The sequence below is a fragment of the Leucopleurus acutus genome (genome assembly GCF_964270905.1).
Source record: "Leucopleurus acutus genome assembly, chromosome: 15".
NCBI lineage: Eukaryota > Metazoa > Chordata > Mammalia > Artiodactyla > Delphinidae > Leucopleurus > Leucopleurus acutus.
In genome coordinates, this window is record NC_139157.1 from 18,630,338 (window position 1) to 18,653,381 (window position 23,044).

A 23,044-nucleotide genomic window follows, 5' to 3' on the forward strand; every position below is an offset into this window, starting at 1 on the left:
ATGATACAAATGAACCTATTTGCAAAACAGAAATAGAGTCACAGATATAGAAAACAAACTTATGGTTACCAAAGGGGAAAGGGGGTGGGGGTGGGGTAAATTGAGGGTTGGGAATTAACATATACACACTAGTATAGATAAAATAGATCATCAACAAAGACCTACCTACTGGATAGCACAGGGAACTCTACTCAAAACTCTGTAATGACCTATATGGGAATAGAATCTAAAAAAGAGTGGATATATGTATATGTATAACATTCACTTTGCTGTACAGCAGAAACTAACACAACATTGTAAATCAACTATACTCCAATAAAAATTAATTAAAAGAAAAGAAACCTTGAAACTTGTCTTCCAACTTGGCTGTACCATTTTGTATTCCCGCTATCAATGTATGAGAATTCCTGTTGCTCTGTATCCTCACCAGCTTTTGGTGTTGTAGTATGCTCTTTTGTATTGTATAGTTTTATTTTAAAAATAATGTACATATGTTAATTTTTATGATTAGGCAATCTTGCTTAAAATTTGAAAAGAATATACATTGAAAATACTCATTCCTTCAGATTTAATTATTATACTGCATAATGTGATATAGTGCTTAGGAGTAGAGGCTATTTCAAATTTTTTTTTTAGTCTAAAGCATCAAACTATCATTTCCTTCTCAGGAATATTAAGAGTAGTTTACATTTTAAAAAATAAACCTGAATCTTCTTTCAGTAGGAGATTCTCCTTCTTTTAAATATTTTTAAAAACTTATCTTTAAAGTTATACTTTCCCCAAAACTTGGACAAACATAATTTTATAACTAGAAAAGTTTCCTGTACCTTTGTTAGATAATCATCTAGTAATTTTTACTAACTGGACAAATTTGTTTAAACTAGCCCTAAACAATCATATATTTTTGGTTTTTATAAACCAAACAGCAAGATTTTGAAACATGTAATCAATTAACAGAACAGGAAATGCCACTGGATTAAAGTACAAATTGTAAGCAATAAGGTTTTAATAATTACATGATAAATTTATTGTTAAATATTTCTAGAAGATATAAAACACATGAATAACATTTAGGGTGACATACCTTTGTTATCATTTTTCTCTAAGTCTTTTTGTGCTTGAACAAACATCAGTTGACTTTCAGTGAGAGGCCAACTGTTATACAACACCAAACACTGTATAATATACTTGTATACCTAGGAAATAAAATGCAATAAACAATAAAAATAAACATAGGATTTTAGGCACATAATAAATGCATATTTTCTGGATCATATAATAATACTTTAATTAGATACTGTCAGATGTTCTCCAAAATTCTATAATACCACAGTCTATAAAAGTTTATCCTCACAACCCCACGAATACTTACCATCATATATTCTAGTATTTATAACTTTTGCATTCATGTTTATAAATGAAATTTACTTATTTTACTTTTGCTACTTATCAGTTTTGGAATCAGAATTACATTAATCTCTTAGAAAGGATTGGAAGGTTTGTATTTTTTTTCTGTTTTCTAGAACAATTTACTCCTCAAAAGTCTGTTAGATCTATCCTGTAAAGCAGTTAGGCCTATAGCTTTTTGGAAAGGTAAGACTTTGATTATCATTTCAGTTTTATTATTCTTATTTATTCTTATTATTTTATATTTTCTTTTTTTTTACTGGAGCAGGTATGCCATTCCTCCCCCAACTCCAGGAATTTTACATTTGAAACAATTTTTGTCAGTTTTAAATTGCTAGTATAGAGTTGTATATAATACTTAAACTTTTTTTAAAACCTGTTGTTTGCATTTATACCTCTATCCTAATTTTTTGTTCTGTATTTGATTTATTTATATTTTCTTTCTTTTTTTCTTACTTGATTAGTCTTACAAGAAGCATGTTTACTTCATTAATCATAAGAAAGCATAGGTTTTATTAATTTTCCTAAATTTTATTCCCCATTTCGTTAATTTCTACTCTCATTTTTATTAAAACTTTTTCTTATTTTTGAGTTATTCTTTTACTCTTTTTCTAACCTTTTGTTTTAATAGCTTAGTTCATTTGTTTAATCATTCATACTTTCTGACGAATTAATTTGAAAGTCAACATTCCACTGAATGCTACTTTAGATGTGGCTTACAAATTTTGATTTGTAGTTTTTTATTTTTATGGAGTCCTTTGTATTTAATAGTTTCTTTTTTAATGATTTTTTTAAACTAAAGAATTATTTAGTATATTTCACTGTGTTTTCACATTTATGGGATTTTAAGCAGTTAATTACTAATTACTGTTGCATTATGTTCAGATAACATTTACACAGTATAGTTTGGTTTTTATTGAGGCTTCCTGTGTGTTCTATGAAAAAGTATATTCTCTTTTATTAGGTGGAGTGTTCTATATAGATATCTAAAAGATTAAGCTTCTACTTAATACTTCATATCCTAATGATCAAATATATTGTTTTTCAGCTTGATCTACTTGTTTCTGAAAGATATGTGTTAAAATATTCAACTCAATTGTTAACTTATTTTTCTCTACAGCTCTAATAGTTTTGCTTTTTATTTATTGAGTCTAGGCAGTGAGGTGCCTATATGTCAGTTATGGTCATACTGCTTTATTTTTCCTTTTATTTTTATATACTATCCCCCATGAATCCTATGTATTGAGATATTAAAATATCATCACAGCTCTCTTTTGGTTGAAGTTTAAACTTTCTGTGCTATTTTGTTTAAAAGTGTCACCTTTAGACTACTTACAGTTGGATCTTATTTTTTATCTAACGTTAAAATTTTATCCTTCTAATTGATTAATAATCCATTTGCATTTATTTTAATTACTGCCATATTAGGATTTATTTTTGGCATTTTGTTTTTATTTCTTTTAATTAGTTAATTTATTTTCTTGGTTTTCAATGGATAAATCATGTTTTCTTTTGCTGCCTTAAATTATATGCATTGTCCTTTATTTCTTCAATTTAAGGCACATGCAAATATGTTTTTCTTAATATATGAACTTTTCCAAAGTCTCATAACCACTAACTCATATATAATGTAAGATAATAACATCTACATTATAGGGTTAGTGTAAAAATTAAATTTGCCACATATTTTAAAATCTTGGCACAGAGAAAATTTTCAATAATTCTTCAATTCTGGTTATACACTAGTGGCACTACTTATAAAAAGTATTATACATGAACAATTTTTAGGAAAATAATTGTTGCAATTTACGTTAAATTTTTATGAGCAGTACCATTAAATAATTCTTTTAAATGTAAATTACCTGCTGTGGTGTGCTAGCATTTTCTTCTATAGTGGGTACAGAGATAGTTTCCTCATCCAAAATAGGCTGACCAGTGTCTACTATTGCACTTCCAGGTCTTTTATAGGATTTATGACCTCCTGGGACAGATTTCTTCTTAACGTAAAATTCTTGCTCTTTCTTGAATGAAGCATGAGTTGAAAGAACTTGCTTGCTAGCTGAATATGAGAAATATTAGGATTAAGTTAAGATATGTGGAATGCATAGTTATTACTGACTGTGTTATTTAGTTATATCCTTATAGAACACTCAAAGGGACAGGTCAATTTGCTTTGTTTTAATGAGATAAAAACCAACATCACTGGCTTCTTGAAAATATTCTGGTCTTAAAGAAACTTAGTGTAATGGTATATGACTTGCATAGAGCAATGCATATTCTGAGCCACCACTGATTGATAAAAGATTATACAACAATTCAACAATTTCTCATTCATTCTGTGCCGCTCGAATGACAATAAACTAATACCACACACTCTGACTTCTTCAGCGTTTAATACTATGTGTGTGTATGTTACTGTAATTTTTAATTTTTACAGTCATTATTTCTTAATTAACAGATACTATAAATACCATTGGAAGGGATACAAATAGATATGTGCTGGATGTTAATTAATTCATCAAACATGTATTGAGGAAACATAAGTGAAGCTCACAGGGAAATTCGGATTCCAACCATGACAGAATAATGGGCATTGGATTTATTTTTATACCATAAAAATGATAAATTTGGACAAAATGCATAAAACAACTGCTTTAAGCCGGAGGACAATAGACAGCCCAGGACTGTGATCCTTGAGAGAAGGGCAATATTCAAGATGATCTCTCCACTTTCCCACATTTCTGCCCGTGAAGATCTTCTCACCCATGGCACAGGGAAATAGAGTTCAAACAGTGAACAGCTGTGTTGTCAGATTTAGGAAGCAAAGATTGGAATTTGAGGCTCCTGAGACAATTAGAATTTGTGAGGCAGGGTACCAGAAAGCAGGCATCGGAGCAGCAAAGGAACTCACAAATATGCATAGGGGTCTACTTGAGTCTTTAGCTGAATTTTAAACTTCGTTTGTACAAATACCTAACGATGCCTGGTAGACATTACTGGAAGATTGTGAGTTTAATGGAGATTCTGAAGGTTGCAGTGTTGAGTTGAGAGACATTGGAGTTCTGCCAAAATGAAGAAAATTTAATGAAAACACAGAGCATTCAGCTGAAACTCAAGAAAGGGTATTCTTTAGAGCTACCCTAGCCCTGGAGTAATGGAAACTCTAGACCTGACTTAAGAAAGCTTAGAACAAAGTTTTGATAGGATTAAGCTGAACTGTCAGTAAACTGTCTGCCAGAACAAAATTCAACACTCTTTTGATGAAGACAGCATAATCTAGAGTCTTGGTAACGTAGCAAATACAATGGACAGTGCACAATGTAACCAATAGAAAAAAGTCAATAGAAATACCCTTAGAGCTGACACAGATGTTGGACTTAGCAAACAAGGACTTTAAAATAGTGATTAAAAATGTGTTTAAGGATTTAAGGGAAAAGGTTGACATAATGAAAGAACAAATGGTGAATATTAACAGAGAAATGAACTATATAAAAAATAAAAAGAAATTCTAGAGTTGACTATAACTGAAATGAGATATTCCTGGATGGACTTAAACATTGTCAAATTCAGAAGAAAAGATTAGTAAACTTGAAAAAAAGCAATAGAGATGATCTAAATGGAAGCAAAGAATAAAGAAAAAAAACTGAACAGAGGCTAAGTGACCCATGGTACAATGCTGTAGTGGGTGGAATAGTGACCCCCCCCCCAAAGACATATGTCCACCTAGAACCTCAGTATGTAACCTCATTTGACAAAAGGGTGTTTGCAGCTATAATTAAGGTAAGGATTCCACCATGAGATCAACCTGGATTAAAGAGGACCCTAGATCCTATGATGAGCATCCTTAAAAGAGAAAAGGAGAAGACACAGATACACAGAATGAAAGTCATGTGAAGACAGGGGCAGACATTGGCACAGATATGCTCTCACAAGCCAAGAAATGCCAGGAGCCAACAATGGTTAGAAGAGGCAAGGAAGGATTCTCTCATAGAGGCTTTGATGGAGATATGGCTCTGATAACACCTTGATTTTGGACTTCTGCCTTCCAGAACTGTGGGAGAATACATCTTTGTTGTTTCAAGCCACCCAGTGTGTGGTAAATTGCTACAGCAGCCCTAGTAAATGAATATAGCTATCAAATGATAATATTTATGTGTATTCTTAGTCCTAAATGGACTCAATTCTCCGCTCCTCCAAATTCTTATTTCATATTGAAAAGGAATATCCTTGGGCTGCAATGACAACTCAAACACTGTTTCCAGGGTCAATAAGAGAGAAGAAAAAGAGCCCTGCCTTCTTTGCATTTATTTTAGAAAGGAAAAAAAGGAAAAGTATCAATATTAGACAGAAAATAGGTAAAAGACAGTTCTTTTTAGTAATTTGCTTATATACTTGAGATAATCAGCATAAACAATATTGGGAAAAATGAGAGATCAGGGAGAGTACCGGCCACCAAATAGTTAGGTAAAGGTCAGCTAGAAGATATAATAAATTTTAAAACAAAACATGACAGAATTCAGAAAAAGCATATTTATCAAAATAAATGTAAATGGAGGGGCTTCCCTGGTGGCGCAGTTGTTGAGAATCTGCCTGCTAATGCAGGGGACATGGGTTCGAGCCCTGGTCTGGGAGGATCCCATATGCCACAGAGCAACTAGGCCTGTGAGCCACAACTACTGAGCCTGCGCGTCTGGAGCCTGTGCTCCACAACAAGAGAGGCCACGATAGAGGCCCGTGCACTGCGATGAAGAATGGCCTCCGCTTGCCACAACTAGAGAAAGCCCTTGCACGGAAACGAAGACCCAACACAGCAAAAAACTCCTACCCCCAACATCTTCTAAAAAAAAAAAAAACAGAGCAAAATGTAAATGGATTATATTACTCTATTTCAGAGACTAGAGTCTTTGATTGAGTGGAAAAAAATACCCATTTATAAGAGAAAGGTTGAAAAACTAAATGTATGAACCAAAATGAACATGCAAATGATAACAAATGGAAGAACAAGTGTTAATGTCAGACAATCTATTAAAGTTGAAAAAAGACCGCTTTACATTCATTTTAAAAATACAACATATCAATAAATATAAAGCAAATGTAGAACTTTATGCAACTAGCAATGTAATATAGAAATATGTAAAATGAAAAATATTAGAGATAGATTTTTACTTTTTCAGAAATTTACAAGCCAATAAGATGAAACGTAAATGACAATTTAAATTTTTAGATATTTCAGCTACCAAGTTTTATTTTATATATATATGTACATATATAAGTGTACAGAGAGTGTGTGTGTGTGTATTTAGACATCAAATTATTTACCTTCAAAATAGAGCATGTGTTCTTTATAAACCTAAGTGTAACACTAACCAAAACTGATTTGAATTACACCACAGTAAAAACATCTACGCAATCCTCAAAATAGAAAATATACAGCCACACTTTCTAACTCCAAAAAATTAATTAAGATGTTAACAAGAAAAGACTAGCCAAAAGAGTTATTTGGAAATTGTAAAAATATTATAAATGTTAAAAGTTAAAGAGAAAATATGATCTAACAAACTAAATAAAACAGTATATTCTAAACATAGGAATTTATTAAAATATTATAGACAAATACGTTTTATTTCAAGAATGATTCCAAATTAAAAATTAATTTATGAAATTCAAAGGGATAACATTTGATGATTTCTATAAACAACAAGAAAGTAATTAATAAAGTTCCAAACCCATCCCATATTAAAATTCTAAGCTGTCAGTAGAAAAACTTTCTTAAATGTTAAAAAGGGCAATTATTAGAAGTCAACAACAAACATAATACTTAAATGTTATAAGCCTTTCTATTTAAGAAAAGGAAATATATCATCATCACTCTTATTTAACATAGGTTTGGAGATTCCCAACCAATGCCAAATAAAAAGTTAGACTTTTAAGAAGAAATACCCGTTACCAAAATTGGTAAAATCATAGTTTTGTTTAAAATGAGAATGCAAAAATAGACAATGGAGGCATAAAAGCTAAAATACTAACAGTATTTTTTCTGCATGATTACAAGGGATTTCTTGTTGCATTGTTCAAATTTTCTATTTTTCAAATTTTCTACATTGGACATGTGTTATTTTAATACTCAGAATCAAGTCCTTAAAATAACTGAATAGGGCTTCCCTGGTGGCACAGTGTTTAAGAGTCCACCTGCCGATGCAGGGGACACGGGTTCGTGCCCTGGGCAGGGAAGATCCCACATGCTGCAGAGTGGCTGTGCCCGTGAGCCATGGCCACTGAGCCTGCGTGTCTGGAGCCTGTGCTCCGCAACGGGAGAGGCCACAACAGTGAGAGGCCCATGTACCATAAAAACAAAAAACAAAAATCTGAATATATCTCAGAGTATCACTGTTGTCCATTATTTCAGAAATAATTTGTTTATTAAAGCTCCTGTGTAGCCAGACTCATCAAGAAAAAAAGGGAGAAGACTCAAATCAATAGAAATGAAAAAGGAGAAGTAACAACTGACACTGCAGAAATACAAAAGATCATGACAGGTTACTACAAGCAACTCTGTGCCAAAAAAATGGACAACCTGGAAGAAATGGACAAATTCTTAGAAATGCACAACCTGCCAAGACTGAATCAGGAAGAAATAGGAAATATGAACAGACCAATCACAAGCATTGAAATTGAAACTGTGATTAAAAATCTTCCAACAAACAAAAGCCCAGGACCAGATGGCTTCACAGGCGAATTCTATCAAACATTTAGAGAAGAGCTAACACCTATCCTTCTCAAACTCTTCCAAAATATAGCAGAGGGAGGAACACTCCCAAATTCATTCTACAAGGCCACCATCACCTTGATATCAAAACCAGACAAGGATGTCACAAAGAAAGAAAACTACAGGCCAATATCACTGATGAACATAGATGCAAAAATCCTCAACAAAATACTAGCAAACAGAATCCAAGAGCACATTAAAAGGATCATACACCATGATCAAGTGGGGTTTATTCCAGGAATGCAAGGATTCTTCAATATATGCAAATCAATCAATGTGATAAACCATATTAACAAATTGAAGGAGAAAAACCATATGATCATCTCAATAGATGCAGAGAAAGCTTTTGACAAAATTCAACACCCATTTATGATAAAAACCCTGCAGAAAGTAGGCATAGAGGGAACTTTCCTCAACATAATAAAGGCCATATATGACAAACCCACAGCCAACATCATCCTCAATGGTGAAAAACTGAAAGCATTTCCACTAAGATCAGGAACAAGACAAGGTTGCCCACTCTCACCACTCTTATTCAACATAGTATTGGAAGTTTTAGCCACAGCAATCAGAGAAGAAAAGGAAATAAAAGGAATCCAAATCGGAAAAGAAGTAAAGCTGTCACTGTTTGCAGATGACATATGATACTATACATAGAAAATCCTAAAGATGTGACAAGAAAACTACTACAGCTAAAATGAATTTGGTAAAGTAGCAGGATACAAAATTAATACACAGAAATCTCTGGCATTCCTATACACTAATGATGAAAAATCTGAAAGTGAAATCAAGAAAACACTCCCATTTACCATTGCAACAAAAAGAATAAAATATCTAGGTATAAACCTACCTAAGGAGACAAAAGACCTGTATGCAGAAAATTATAAGACACTGATGAAACAAATTAAAGATGATACAAATAGGTGGAGAGATACACCATGTTCTTGGATTGGAAGAATCAACATTGTGAAAATGACTCTATTACCCAAAGCAATCTACAGATTCAATGCAATCCTTATCAAACTACCACTGGCATTTTTCACAGAACTGAAAAAAAAATTTCACAATTTGTGTGGAAACACAAAAGACCCCGAATAGCCAAAGCAATCTTGAGAACGAAAAACGGAGCTGGAGGAATCCGGCTCCCTGACTTCAGAGTATACTACAAAGCTACAGTAATCAAGACAGTGTGGTACTGGCACAAAAACAGAAAGATAGATCAATGGAACAGGATAGAAAGCCCAGAGATAAACCCATGTACATATGGTCACCTTATCTTTGATAAAAGAGGCAGGAATGTACAGTGGAGAAAGGACAGCTTCTTCAATAAGTGGTGCTGGGAAAACTGGACAGGTACATGTAAAAGTATGAGATTGGATCATTCCCTAACACCATACACAAAACTAAGCTCAAAATGGATTAAAGACCTCAATGTAAGGCCAGACACTATCAAACTCTTAGAGGAAAACATAAGCAGAACACTCTATGACATAAATCACAGCAAGATCCTTTTTGACCCACCTCCCAGAGAAATGGAAATAAAAAGAAAAATAAACAAATGGGACCTAATGAAACTTCAAAGCTTTTTCACAGCAAAGGAAACCATAAACAAGACCAAAAGACAACCCTCAGAATGGGAGAAAATATTTGCAAATGAAGCAACTGACAAAGGATTAATTTCCAAAATTTACAAGCAGCTCATGCAGCTCAATAACAAAAAAACAAACAACCCAATCCAAAAATCGGCAGAAGACCTAAATAGACATTTCTTCAAAGAAGATATACAGACTGCCAACAAACACATGAAAGAATGCTCAACATCATTAATCATTAGAGAAATGCAAATCAAAACTACAATGAGATATCACCTCACAATAGTCAGAATAGCCATCATCAAAAAATCTAGAAACAATAAATGCTGGAGAGGGTGTCGAGAAAAGGGAACACTCTTGCACTGCTGGTGGGAATGTGAATTGGTACAGCCACTATGGAGAACAGTATGGAGGTTCCTTAAAAAACTACAAATAGAACTACCATATGACCCAGCAATCCCACTACTGGGCATATACCCTGAGAAAACCATAATTCAAAAAGAGTCATGTACCAAAATGTTCATTGCAGCTCTATTTACAATAGCCCGGAGATGGAAACAACCTAGGTGCCCATCATCGGATGAATGGATAAAGAAGATGTGGCACATATATACAATGGAATATTACTCAGCCATAAAAAGAAACGAAATTGAGCTATTTGTAATGAGGTGGATAGACCTAGAGTCTGTCATACAGAGTGAAGTAAGTCAGAAAGAGAAAGACAAATACCGTATGCTAACACATATATATGGAACTTAAGAAAAAAAAAATGTCATGAAGAACCTAGGGGTAAGACAGGACTAAGGACACAGACCTACTAGAGAATGGACTTGAGGATATGGGGGGGCGGGAAGGGTGAGCTGTGACAAAGCAAGAGAGAAGCCTGGACATATATACACTACCAAACGTAAGGTAGATAGCTAGTGGGAAGCAGCCGCATAGCACAGGGAGATCAGCTCGGTGCTTTGTGACCGCCTGGAGGGGTGGGATGGGGGGGTGGGAGGGAGGGAGACGCAAGAGGGAAGAGATATGGGAACATATGTATATGTATAACTGATTCAGTTTGTTATAAAGCAGAAACGAACACACCATTGTAAAGCAATTATACCGCCATTAAAAAAAAAAAGCTCCTGTGACTATTACATTGCAAGTAATAACTTCAAAGTTTCTGTTAATTTTAATAAGTAGAATATTTTCTAAAAATAATTAATTGGGAATAAAAGTAAAAAATGTTTTCAAAGTAATAAAAATCTATTTCTTATTCAGAAGTCTAAGAAGGTTCAGGTAATAATTTTTAAAGCACAGTTATAACAAATCTATTGATCTTCAGAGACTAATTTGGCACACAAAAGCAATAGTTTTTAAAAAATATTTCCCATTATATCAAATTTTAGCAATTAAATGTTTACTTGCTATTTTATCTTAAAACATTTAGAAAATCAGTTACATAAACATAAATATCTGTTTATGAATCTAAATAACCAATTCTAAAAGCCACACTTACACTGGGAGCTCAAGGCTTTCTCATTCCCCAAGAGGTTAATTGCTGGAATGATAACTTGGCCCTTCCCAGTGGAGCTCACGATAACTTCTTCATTTTCTAGGATCTGTAGCTTGATGAATGCATCTGGTTTGGATGTGCGTACCTGTATTGTAACAGGATGTGGTAATGCCACTTTAACTGAATACCTATAAAGAAAAACATTCACTTTTATAAACAAGTATGCTGGTCTTTCCTTCAAATAGCTAAAAGAAACTGTATCATTTTCTGATATGATAATCTACAAGTAAAACCACTTTATAAAGTCAGTTAAAATCCTGGAAATATTAGTGCTATTAAGACTTTGGCAAAAGATCCCAGTATGCTGTGGTAAAATGAAGTTAAATATCGGATGTTTATTATCATCATATCCCAAACAGGAAATGTAACGTTTTATTTAGATATAATAAGCACTCACTTATAAAACTTGATAGACTGCAAACTACTGCCACATCAAACCTTTCCATTACGCCCTCCTCCCTAGTGGGACAAAAAGCACAACCGGCAGTAGCTTTCAAAACCTCACTGTTAACAGCGTTTGTTAAATACTGTTAACAGTATTTTCTTTCACAAAAATACAGAGAAGTCAGAAGTAGTACCTGTCGCTTGTGCTCTCACCCTTTAACCAAGCCGGTTGGGAACCTCTTACAAAAAAGACTGGAAATGTGCAGTCTAATTCCTTCCCAACTCCTCCCTTAATGCAGTCTAAGAGGTTTCTTGTTTTGTTGAGGTTCTTTCCTACTTTAGGTGAATCTTTGCAAATGTTCAGGACCCTATAAACTTTCAATTTCTCTAGAAACTTGCTTTTCTATCTTCTCTCTTCCTTATCTTAAATTTCCCCACTTTATTTCTCCTTGATATTGGCTTTTGTACCTGTGCAGTTCTCACCCACTGAAAGACAGATCAAAACAAAACAAAAAACAAACCAAAAAAAAAAATCTTTCATCAACCCTGTTGACCAGTCTCGGCTCTATTTTATTCCCCAGCTAACAATCTAAGGAGAGTTGTCAACTTCCACTGTCCTTGGCTCATCACCTCCCACTCGCTCACAGCGCTTCACTCTGCCCCCAACCAAGGTGCTAAACTTGCTCTTGCCATGGTGTCAAGCACCTTGTCACCACCCTATAGAAACCTCAGTTCTCATCTTCCTGAACTGTGAGGAGAATCTGACAAAGTCGAATCAACCCTCATTTTCTCTTTCTTCAAAAACTTTTCTCCATGAGCATAATAACTTTTGTACCTCCTATTTCAGAGGTGCTACTTTTAGACTTCTCTCACACTGACATTCCCATACATATCAGAGAATCTTAATATTCTGTCCTGGATCTGACTTTCTTTGTACAAACTTTCCTGGGCACTTCATGGGCAGAAACAGCATAATGAGTTCCAAATCTGTGTCTCCAGCCCGACTCCCCTATGCAGTATCCCTTGGACATTTCACTGGCCTACCATGTTTAACACCTAAAAATGACTTAGGACTTCCTTGGTGGCACAGTGGTTAAGAATCCGCCTGCCAATGCAGGGGACATGGGTTCGATCCCTGGTCCGGGAAGATCCCACATGCCACAGAGTAGCTAAGCCCGTGCACCACAACTACTGAGCCTGCGCTCTAGCGCCCGTGAGCCACAACTACTGAAGCCTGCGCACTCTAGGGTCCTCTTGCTGCAACTACTGAGCTTATGTGCTGCAACTACTGAAGCCTGTGTGCCTAGAGCCTGTGCTCTGCAACAAGAGAAGCCACCTCAATGAGAAGCCTGCACACTGGAACGAAGAGTAGCCCCCGCTCACCGCAAATAGAGAAAGCCCGCACGCAGCAAGGAAGGCTCAGTGCAGCCAAAAAAATTTTAAAAAAAGAAAAAGAAAAAAAGAATTTATTGTCTTTCTGTTGCCCAACCAGCCAATGGGGTTCTCTTCCTGTAACCTCTAACTAAGTAAATGACACTTACTGTCCAACAGTTCCCCAAGTCAAACCCCAATCAACCAACGCTCTCAATTTTACTTCCTTGGTACCTTAAAATCCTTTCTCGTTCCTCTAGATTCATTGTCACTGCCTGTTATGGGTTAAATTGTGTCCCCCTCAAAAACATGCTGGAGTCCTAACCCCCAGCCCCTCACAATGTCACCATTCTTAGAGAGATTATCTCCCAGAGATAATCAAGTTAAAATGAGGTCCTTATGAAAAGGGGAAGTTTGGAGACAGAGAGACACAGGGAGAATGGTGCGTGAAGAGGAACAGAAAGACCAGGGTGATAAATCTATGAGTCAAAGAATGCCAATGACTAGAACCCCCTAGAAGCTAGCAGAAAGCATGGAGTATCTTCTCCCTCTCAGCCCTCAGTAGGAATCAGTCCAGCTGGCACTTTGATCTCAGACTCGTGGCAGTCGGGATTTCTGTTGCGTAAGCTACCTACGTTGCCAGTTTGTGGGCCTTTGTTATGGCAGCCTTGGTAAACAAATACACTGACTTATTTCACTTGCCATGATCACACACCTGGGTTATTCTGCAACTTCTACGTGGCTGGTTTCCCTGTCTCCAGTTGTTTCCCTTCATCCATACAACACACTGCAGTCTTCCGAGTGAGCTTTTTTTCCTTTTTTTTTCATGTTTTGTACCTTTTATGATTACATATAATTTCATAACAATAAGGTTCTAACATTTTTTCTGTTCTTAGAAATTATATTTAGAGTACTTTTTCAATTCATAGTCGCAGACATAATGTTTTAACACAGTCTATTAATGCCATTTTGCTTAAAATCCTCCAAAGCATCTCAGTGCCTCTATGGTAAAATCTGAATCTCTTCTTGCCTTGAGGCCCTTCAGGAAAGGGCCCTGCCAACCTCTGGATCTTACTTCTTGCTATAGCACCCTAGAACCCCATTTTGCAAACAAAACAAAGATCATACTGAAAAGGTCATATTGTCTCTAATTTCTGAATTTTTACATGTGCTAGTCAAGCAGTTCTCTCCTCACCTTCCTCTCAACTCATCCTGACAGATTTAGGACCAGCTGCTATGACTAATTTAGGTATTGGGTTCAATATCACTGAGTCTAATACTGGCCCTGCTGTGTGATACAATGGTTTCCTATCATAGTAGTTAAAATACTTTATCACAATTGTTATTTTTAGTTACTGGCACATTTCCTTCCTTCTCTTTTTTTTTTTTTTTTTTTTTGCTTTCTTCTAATAGGCAGTATGCAAATATATTACAAGAAGCAGATAGATTAAAAAGGGAATTCTTCAACCCTTTTATTGCCCTCAGTTTATGTGCTTTTGTTTAGTATTTTCTCTAAAATTTTACCTGTATATAAAATATATAAACAACTATAAACATAAGAAAATATACGTGGAACACCATACACAAAGATAAACTCAAAATGGATTAAAGACCTAAATGTAAGGCCAGACACTATCAAACTCTTAGAGGAAAACATAGGCAGAACACTCTATGACATAAATCACAGCAAGATCCTTTTTGACCCGCCTCCTATAGAAATGGAAATAAAAACAAAAATAAACAAATGGGACCTAATGAAACTTCAAAGCTTTTGCACAGCAAAGGAAACCATAAACAAGACCAAAAGACAACCCTCAGAATGGGAGAAAATATTTGCAAATGAAGCAACTGACAAAGGATTAATCTCCAAAATTTACAAGTAGCTCATGCAGCTCAATATCAAAAAAAACAAACAACCCAATCCAAAAATGGGCAGAAGACCTCAATAGACACTTCTCCAAAGAAGATATATAGATTGCCAACAAACACATGAAAGAATGCTCAACATCATTAATCATTAGAGAAATGCAAATCAAAACTACAATGAGATATCATCTCACACTGGTCAGAATGGCCATCATCAAAAAATCTAGAAACAATAAATGCTGGAGAGGGTGTGGAAAAAAGGGAACCCTCTTGCACTGTTGGTGGGAATGTAAATTGATACAGCCACTGTGGAGAACAGTATGGAGTTTCCTTAAAAAACTAAAAATAGAACTACCATATGACCCAGCAATCCCACTACTGGGCATATACCCTGAGAAAACCATAATTCAAAAATAGTCATGTACCAAAATGTTCATTGCAGCTCTATTTACAATAGCCAGACATGGAAGCAACCTAAGTGTCCATCAACAGATGAGTGGATAAAGAAGATGTGGCACATATATACAATGGAATATTACTCAGCCATAAAAAGAAATGAAATTGAGTTATTTGTAGTGCAGTAGATGGACGTAGAGTCTGTCATACAGAGTGAAGTAAGTCAGAAAGAAAAAAACAAATACCGTATACTAACACATATATGTGGAATCTAAGAAAAAAAATGTCATGAAGAACCTAGGGGCAAGACGGGAATAAAGACACAGACCTACTAGAGAATGGACTTGAGGATGTGGGGAGGGGGAAGGGTAAGCTGTGACAAAGTGAGAGAATGGCATGGACATATATACACTACCAAATGTAAAATAGCTAGTGGGAAGCAGCCGCATAGCACAGGGAGGTCTGCTCAGTGCTTTGTGACCACCTAGAGGGGTGGCATAAGGAGGGTGGGAGGGAGGGAGACGCAAGAGGGAAGAGATATGGGAACATATATATATAACTGATTCACTTTGTTATAAAGCAGAAACTAACACACCATTGTAAAGCAATTATACTCCAATAAAGATATTAGGGAAAAAAAAGAAAATATACTTGGGATATACTGTATATATTGTTCTGTAATTTAGTTTTGTTGTTGATTATCTTTCTTTGCAAAAAATGTGAGCATGTTTGTTAAAGGGAAAAAGGTTTTAAGGAGCAAATAAATATTAATTATAGAGAAAAATCAGCCAGAATACAATGAATTATTATTTGTGCCTATACTGTCAAAAAGACTTGGGTTTTACTTTTGAAAACCAATTTACCAATATGTATGGTTTCTTTAAAATATTTAATCTCCTTAAAACAATAAATCTTTAGACAATAATCAGAAATTTTCTTTAATATTTACAATAAAATATGCCCATCATATCTCTATTAATACTATAGAAAAAGTAGAAAAGGAAATTTGTAACAACAGGGAATAACCAATAACCAAAAAACTTGTATACTCATATGAATAATTATTAGATAATCATGAAAAAGAGTTCACAAAATGTCTTAATGGTATTGGGAAATGTTAACACTATAATAAGTAAAAAGTCAGATTATAAAACTTTAATTATGTTATGATTTTAATAATGTTAAACTGTGAATAGAAAAAACATTCTAAGAAAATACAATAGAATACTAACAATGAGAGTTTCTAGGTTGTTTGATTATGTGTGATTTTTATTTCCTTAATAAATAACATATTTGCCAAACTTTCTGCATAGAAAAAATATATGAAAAGAGAAGACAAGTATTCTAACAACTCATTTAATGAACATTTAACAATATTTAATGAAGGCGAACGACGTGTCAGGCATATATCAATACGTCCTGTATTGATAAGACATGGTTCCTGCCTCCAGTAAATGTTAATTCTCATGGAGGTGGATGTGAAATTAACCAGATAAAATTGGATATGTCACATTCTTAGAAAGAACCAAAGACTATAGAGACACGACCAGGACTAACTAGTTATATTTGGAGGTTTGGGTATAAAAGATTTGACTCTTGAAAGTGATCCTTAAAAGTGATAAATTTTGCTAGGTGGAAGAATGGAGACAGAATATAACAAGATAAGAGGAAAAGCATGGGCAAGATAAAATCACATCACAAGTATGTCAGGAGTTGGTCCATAGCTCCATCAAGAGAGTGCACAGTGTGTTGGGAGGCTGGGCAGGAGCGTTTGTGGTTTGGATTTTACCTTACAGCCAATGGAAATTTGTCCAAAATTTTAAAGACGGGAAATCACATATTTAAATGTGTTTGTTAGAAAGATAACTACTCTGGTAGTAAAGGATGGATATGTAAATGAATAAGGTGAGAGAGACAGAGAAATAGTTAAAAATGAAGAGTGAATATAATGGAGACATGGACACAGCATTTTTACAGACAAAATATAATGAGGCCCTGAAGTAGTGGAGGACATTGAGAATAAAGAGGAGGGCATAGAGATGAGAGGTAGGAGGGAATGAGAATCAGAAGGGCTGATTAATGAAAGAGAGTGGAGTCCATGATGAGGCTATTTATGGAGAATATATAAATATGTATGAAAAGAAGGATGAGTTGGCAGATAAGGAGAAACCTACACAAGAGAAGAGTTAGAGATGGAACAGAACGAGGAGAGAGTAAAAAGAGGGAAGAGTGTTAGGATGTTCAATGAAAGTCAACTATGATGAGGACTAAGAAACCATTATGTGCAACATAGGCTTGATCTTATATAACATTTATATAATCACATTACTCTGTGTTGTTTCCAAAAGAGTATAAAAGTGAAGTTCAAAATTCACCCAGGATTTTACAGAAAATTTATTGATTTTGGTAATATTAATATTTAAAATAAAATATTTAAATTTAAAATCAATTATTTAATACAAAAATTATTAATATTTTCAAAGGAATGCGTTTCCTTTCTGTCACATACCTGAATACAATTTTCTTATCATTGGGTATGTAGTAATCTCTGATTTCCTTTATGGTAAAGGTATTACATGGAGGATCTCGAGACAGACATGGGAGTGGATGATAAGAACCAATGAGGCGCATTTTCCATCGTGAGGATGTTACATACACATCACCAGTATATGCTTCAGCCACGAATGTATATCCTTTCTACAGGAAAAAAGAATTACACAGAAGTAAGTGACATTGTCACTAGTCTCTCAAAGGTGCAACAGATGATTTCACAGTATTAAAAGTCTTTATTATCTTAATATACATAAATATCCTAAAATCTATTGATAATCAACAAATCACTAGCATGTTTTGAAATCCCTCTCAAAAATTGCTATCTTACATGTTTTTGGAGAAAATGGAAAACTCTAACACTTTTGTTCGTATGGTTCCCTAGCTATAAAAAAAAAAGTGCTTAACTGTGGTAGATGATTACTACATTTCCTGCTAATTCTCCTAATGCTTCCTAAGGCAGATTTTTATCATTATATCATCCTGGATTAGCCCAATAGCTTCCTACTTGATTTCCCTGTCTTCTCAGTATCATCTTTCTAAATATGAGATGAAAAAGGCAGAAGAGTTTATGGAAATGTAGTGCCCTTAGGATGACCATTAGCAGGTAAAGCTATCAAATTAGCAGCAGATCTGGTTCCATGGAACCCAGATGTGAGCCTGGAGATGAGCTCTTTAGGTTGGAGAAAAGAAGCGGTTAAGGAACCTGGGAAAGTGCTAACAGACAAAAGTTCAAAGTAATTCTGAGTTTATAATTCCATACATTTCTAACAAGACAGAAGAATATAGATTTGTATTCCAGTTGCTCTCTGATGCAGAGGAAGCTCTCCAATGTGTCTAGATTTTTAGGAACAAAAATTAGAAATACACAAGACAGAGTGAATTCATAACATTGCAAAAAACACCTAGGAATGTTAACCAAAATTCCAAAACCTGTAATAAGATCAGAATTGCAACACCCATAAGGACCTTTGACATTACGTTTGGGGCAAGAAGAAAAGGAAGATAAATCATGTATGCTAAAGTGTTTTTATCAGGAAAGTGCAGATTTATTGCTGTTTTTGTTATTATTTGGGCTTGTGGTAGTAATCTATTAAAGAAGCAAAATAAAGTTACATGACTCTGATTTTGTGTTTGTCTAGACTCAGAGAACAGTTTTGAGAGGAATAAAAGTTTATAAAATGGTAGGATAGATATTGGTAAGTGAAAGTCTAAAGCTAAACCAGTGATAGGATTTTGAGAGGACCTGGTGACTCTAAACCGACCTCAAGACTCTGTAATAGAAGAGTAACATAATCGAGTACTGAGTACTGAGAAACCTCATAGGTAAGTATTTCAAATCACAGGTTATGGTCTTTGAAAAATTATGAAAAAATATATGTCAAACAATTCTAAAGGATTAACTGTGTAAACAGGTGTTTTTATTTTTTTTTTTAACCTTAGACACTAGTTCTGTGGACATATGTTAGAAAAAGTTGACCTAAAATAGGCTACATATGTGTCAAATGCCTGGCAAGTGCCAAAATGCGAATGCAGTCATGGGCTACAAAACAATGGAGTAATGATCCTCCTTCAGATGGGTTGGAATTCCCTTTAGAGGCTGCATTTGGTTCTGGGAACTACATTTTAGAGGAGACTTAGATAATTTGGAGAAATGTTCAAAAAGATCAAGAATTGTGATGAAAGGAAAACCATACCACAAGAAGGATGACTGAAGCTATTCTTGTATTCATACAGCTCTATATTCTCCTCCTCATTCTATTTTATTCTAAAAAGACCCACAGTGAGAGGTTAGAAGAAGGAGGTATTTGACAGAGGGAATGGCTATGCTTGTTGCAATCCTAAATTTACAGTTTAGAAATAATAGTTAAATGGAGATAGAGTGTTTTTCTGCATACTGACTCAAAATGTGTCATTTAAAGCTACCCTCCAAATTCAAGTTTAGTCTAGAAAGGGAAGTCTTCACTGGGGTTACTAAACAAAACCCAAACCAAACCCAAAATTTATATGCTAGATATAAACAAGAATCAGATTCTTGTTTATATGCTAGATATAAACAAGAATCAGATTCTTATGTGGTTCAACTAAATATCCTTAAAGATCGCTACAAAAATTAATTATCAGTGGCTAATATGATTAATATTAGTATACTTATCTAGTGAAGTAAAGAGCTCATCTCTAGAATTTAATGACATCTATGATCTTGATAGAGTCTCCCTTTGAATGATATCATCTTTTTCATATGGATCTTTGGGACTTTTGATTTCCAATCACAGATGAAATAAATTTTTATATTCAAAAGGAAATCTAGGCCAAACTTGACAAACAGACATTATAAAAATAACCCATCAATTGTTCCTGGTGTGAAGACAAGTTTGTTAACAAAGAACTAGTTATCTCTTATAGTGTTTGGTTTAACCCAAGATATTCTGCTGGAGAGAGGCAAGGTTTATCAATAAATTTCCCAAGCTATAATTTTTAATAAATTGCTATTTACTAGGACATAAGGGAGAATAAATATAGTGCAAAAGGGAGTTGTATGGAGGGTCAAATTATATTAGGGTCAAATAAATTCAGTTTTTGAGTACCTGTTTGATGTACAGAAATTGTCTTTTATTGGCAAATTCTTCTATTTTTAATTGAAATATAAATACTCTTTCAAAGCAATGAGAAAAATACCATATTGGTGCACAGACTTTGAGTTTTTACAAATTACATTTAAGTATATAACTCCAAATATACATAACTGCACACAAAAATATTGTCTATCAGATTTTCTAATAAAATGTAAATGTGAAGTAAATGTGCAAAATTTAATACAAACTAAAAATGATTCAAGTCCAGTTTACAATTTGATAATATCTTCAAATTTAGTAAAATCAGACTGCATTATTGAGAAAATTTGTATCATGAAAAATAGAAAAAAATGATAAGCTTTTAATAAAAGATGAGTTTTTAAATTATAATGAAATAGTATAAAAACTCATTAGTAAAATATAAAGTTTTAACAATAGTGATACACAGCCACACACCTCTATGTATAGATATAAAGGGATTAAATGATTTCATGAAAAATTTAATTGCCCTGATTTTTAAAAAGTTTCCTAAAATCCTAAAATCTCTAAAATAGTTTAACAGTGAACAAGTAGAATTTGAAATTAAAAACAAATTACATTAGCATCCACAAAACTGAAATACTTAGATATAAATCTAACAAAATATGTACAAAATGTGTATGAAAAAAATTATAAAACTCTGATGAACAAAGTCAAAGGAGAACTAAAAAATGAAGAGATATTCTATGTTCATGGATAGGAAGAATCAACACTGTGAATATTTCAGTTATTTCCAACTTGATCTATAAATTTAATGCAATCTCAATCAAAATCTCAGCATGCTATTTTATGGATACCAACAAACTGGTTGTAAGGTTTATATGGAGAAGACCAAGAATAACCAACACAATACTGAAAGAGAAAAACAAAGTTGGAGAACTGAAACTAATCGACTTTAAGACTCGCTATAAAGCTGCCATCATTAAGACAGTGTCATTTTGACAAAGTAACAGACATACAGATCAATGGAATAGAATAGACCCAGAAATAGACCCACATAAATATAGTGAACGGATCTTTGACAAAAGAGCAAAGGCAATACAATGGATCAAAAACAGTCTTTTCAACAAATGGTGCTGGAAAAACTGGACACCCAAAGCAAAAAAGAGAATCTAGACACAGACCCTCACCCTTCACAAAAGTTAACTCCAAACGGATTACAGACCAAAATGTAAAATACAAAACTATAAAATTCTTAGAGGGTAACATAAGAGAAAGCCTAGGAATCTCTTGGGTATGGCAATGACTTTCCAGATCCAACAAAAAAGGCATGGTCCACGAAACTGGATCCATGAATTTTAATGAAGCTGGACTTCATTAAAATTAAAAACTTTTGCTCTGTCAAAGAACATGTCAAGAAAATGAGAAGACAAGCCATAGACTGGGAAAAAATATTTGCAAAAGACACATATGATAAAGGACTGTTTCCCAAATATACAAAAACTTTTAAAACTCAATAATAAGAAAACTAACAACCTGGTTTAAAAATGGGCCAAATATTTTAACAGACACCTCATCAAAGAAGAAATATAGATGGCAAATAAGCATACGAAAAGATGCTCCACATCATATGACATCAGAGAAACTAAAACAACAATGAAATAACACTACACAGGTATTAAAATGGCCAAAATCCAGAACACTGACAACACCAGATGCTGAGGAGGGTATGGAGCAATGGGAGCTCTCATATATTGCTGCAGGAATGAAAAACGTTACAGACATTTTGGAGGCCAGTTTGGTGGTTTCTTACAAAACTAAACAGTTTGGCGGTTTCTCACTATATGATCCAGAAATTATGCTTCTTGTTATTTACCCAAAGGAGTTGAAAACTTATGTCCATACAAAAACATGTACACTTTGTTCATGATTGCCAAAACTTGGAAGCAGCCAGGGTGTTCTACAGTAGGTGAATGGATAAATAAACGGTGGTATATCCAGACATGAAATATTATTCAGCGTTAAAAATAAATGAGCTATTAGCCATTAAAAGACATGAAGAAAGCTTAAATGCAAGTTTTAAAGTGAAGGAAGCCAATCTGAAAAGTTTTCTTATGTACTATATGATTCCAACTTTATGACATTTTGGAAAAGACAAAAAAAAAAAACTATGGAGATAGTAAGAGGATCAGTGGTTGGCAGGGCTTGGGGTGGGTGGATAAATAAGTGGAACACAGAGGATTATTAGGGCAGTAAAAATACTCTGCATGATCTCATAATAATGGATGCATGTCATTTTACATTTGTCTAAACCCATAGAAGGTACAACACAGGTACAAACAGCGAACCATAATGTAAACTATGGACTTTGTGTGATGATGATGTGTCAATGCAAAATGAGCAACTGTAACAAATGCACCAGTCTGGTAGGGGATGTTGATAATGAGGAAGGCTGTGCATGTGGGGGAGAAGAGAGTATAAGGGCTATCTCTGTACTTTCCTCTCAATTTTGCTGACTCTAAAAAATAAAGTCTTATTTTAAAAAATTCTTAAAATAACTCAAAAGAACTATCGGGTTCTTGTAAGGAGTGATATT

At 34.2% G+C, this 23,044-nt stretch overlaps 1 protein-coding gene across 1 annotated transcript in view; it reads right to left on the reverse strand.

Annotated features, from left to right (window-relative positions):
• Positions 1-23,044, reverse strand: part of ADGB (androglobin) — a gene marked incomplete at its 5' end in the record, with an annotated part of 169,910 nt that overhangs the window by 23,084 nt on the left and 123,782 nt on the right. Inside the window, 4 exons of the mRNA XM_082855604.1 lie at positions 1,085-1,196; positions 3,270-3,466; positions 11,270-11,454; positions 17,853-18,040. Of these exons, the coding sequence (XP_082711730.1) occupies positions 1,085-1,196; positions 3,270-3,466; positions 11,270-11,454; positions 17,853-18,040 (682 nt within the window). The remainder of the gene's footprint in view (positions 1-1,084; positions 1,197-3,269; positions 3,467-11,269; positions 11,455-17,852; positions 18,041-23,044) is intronic.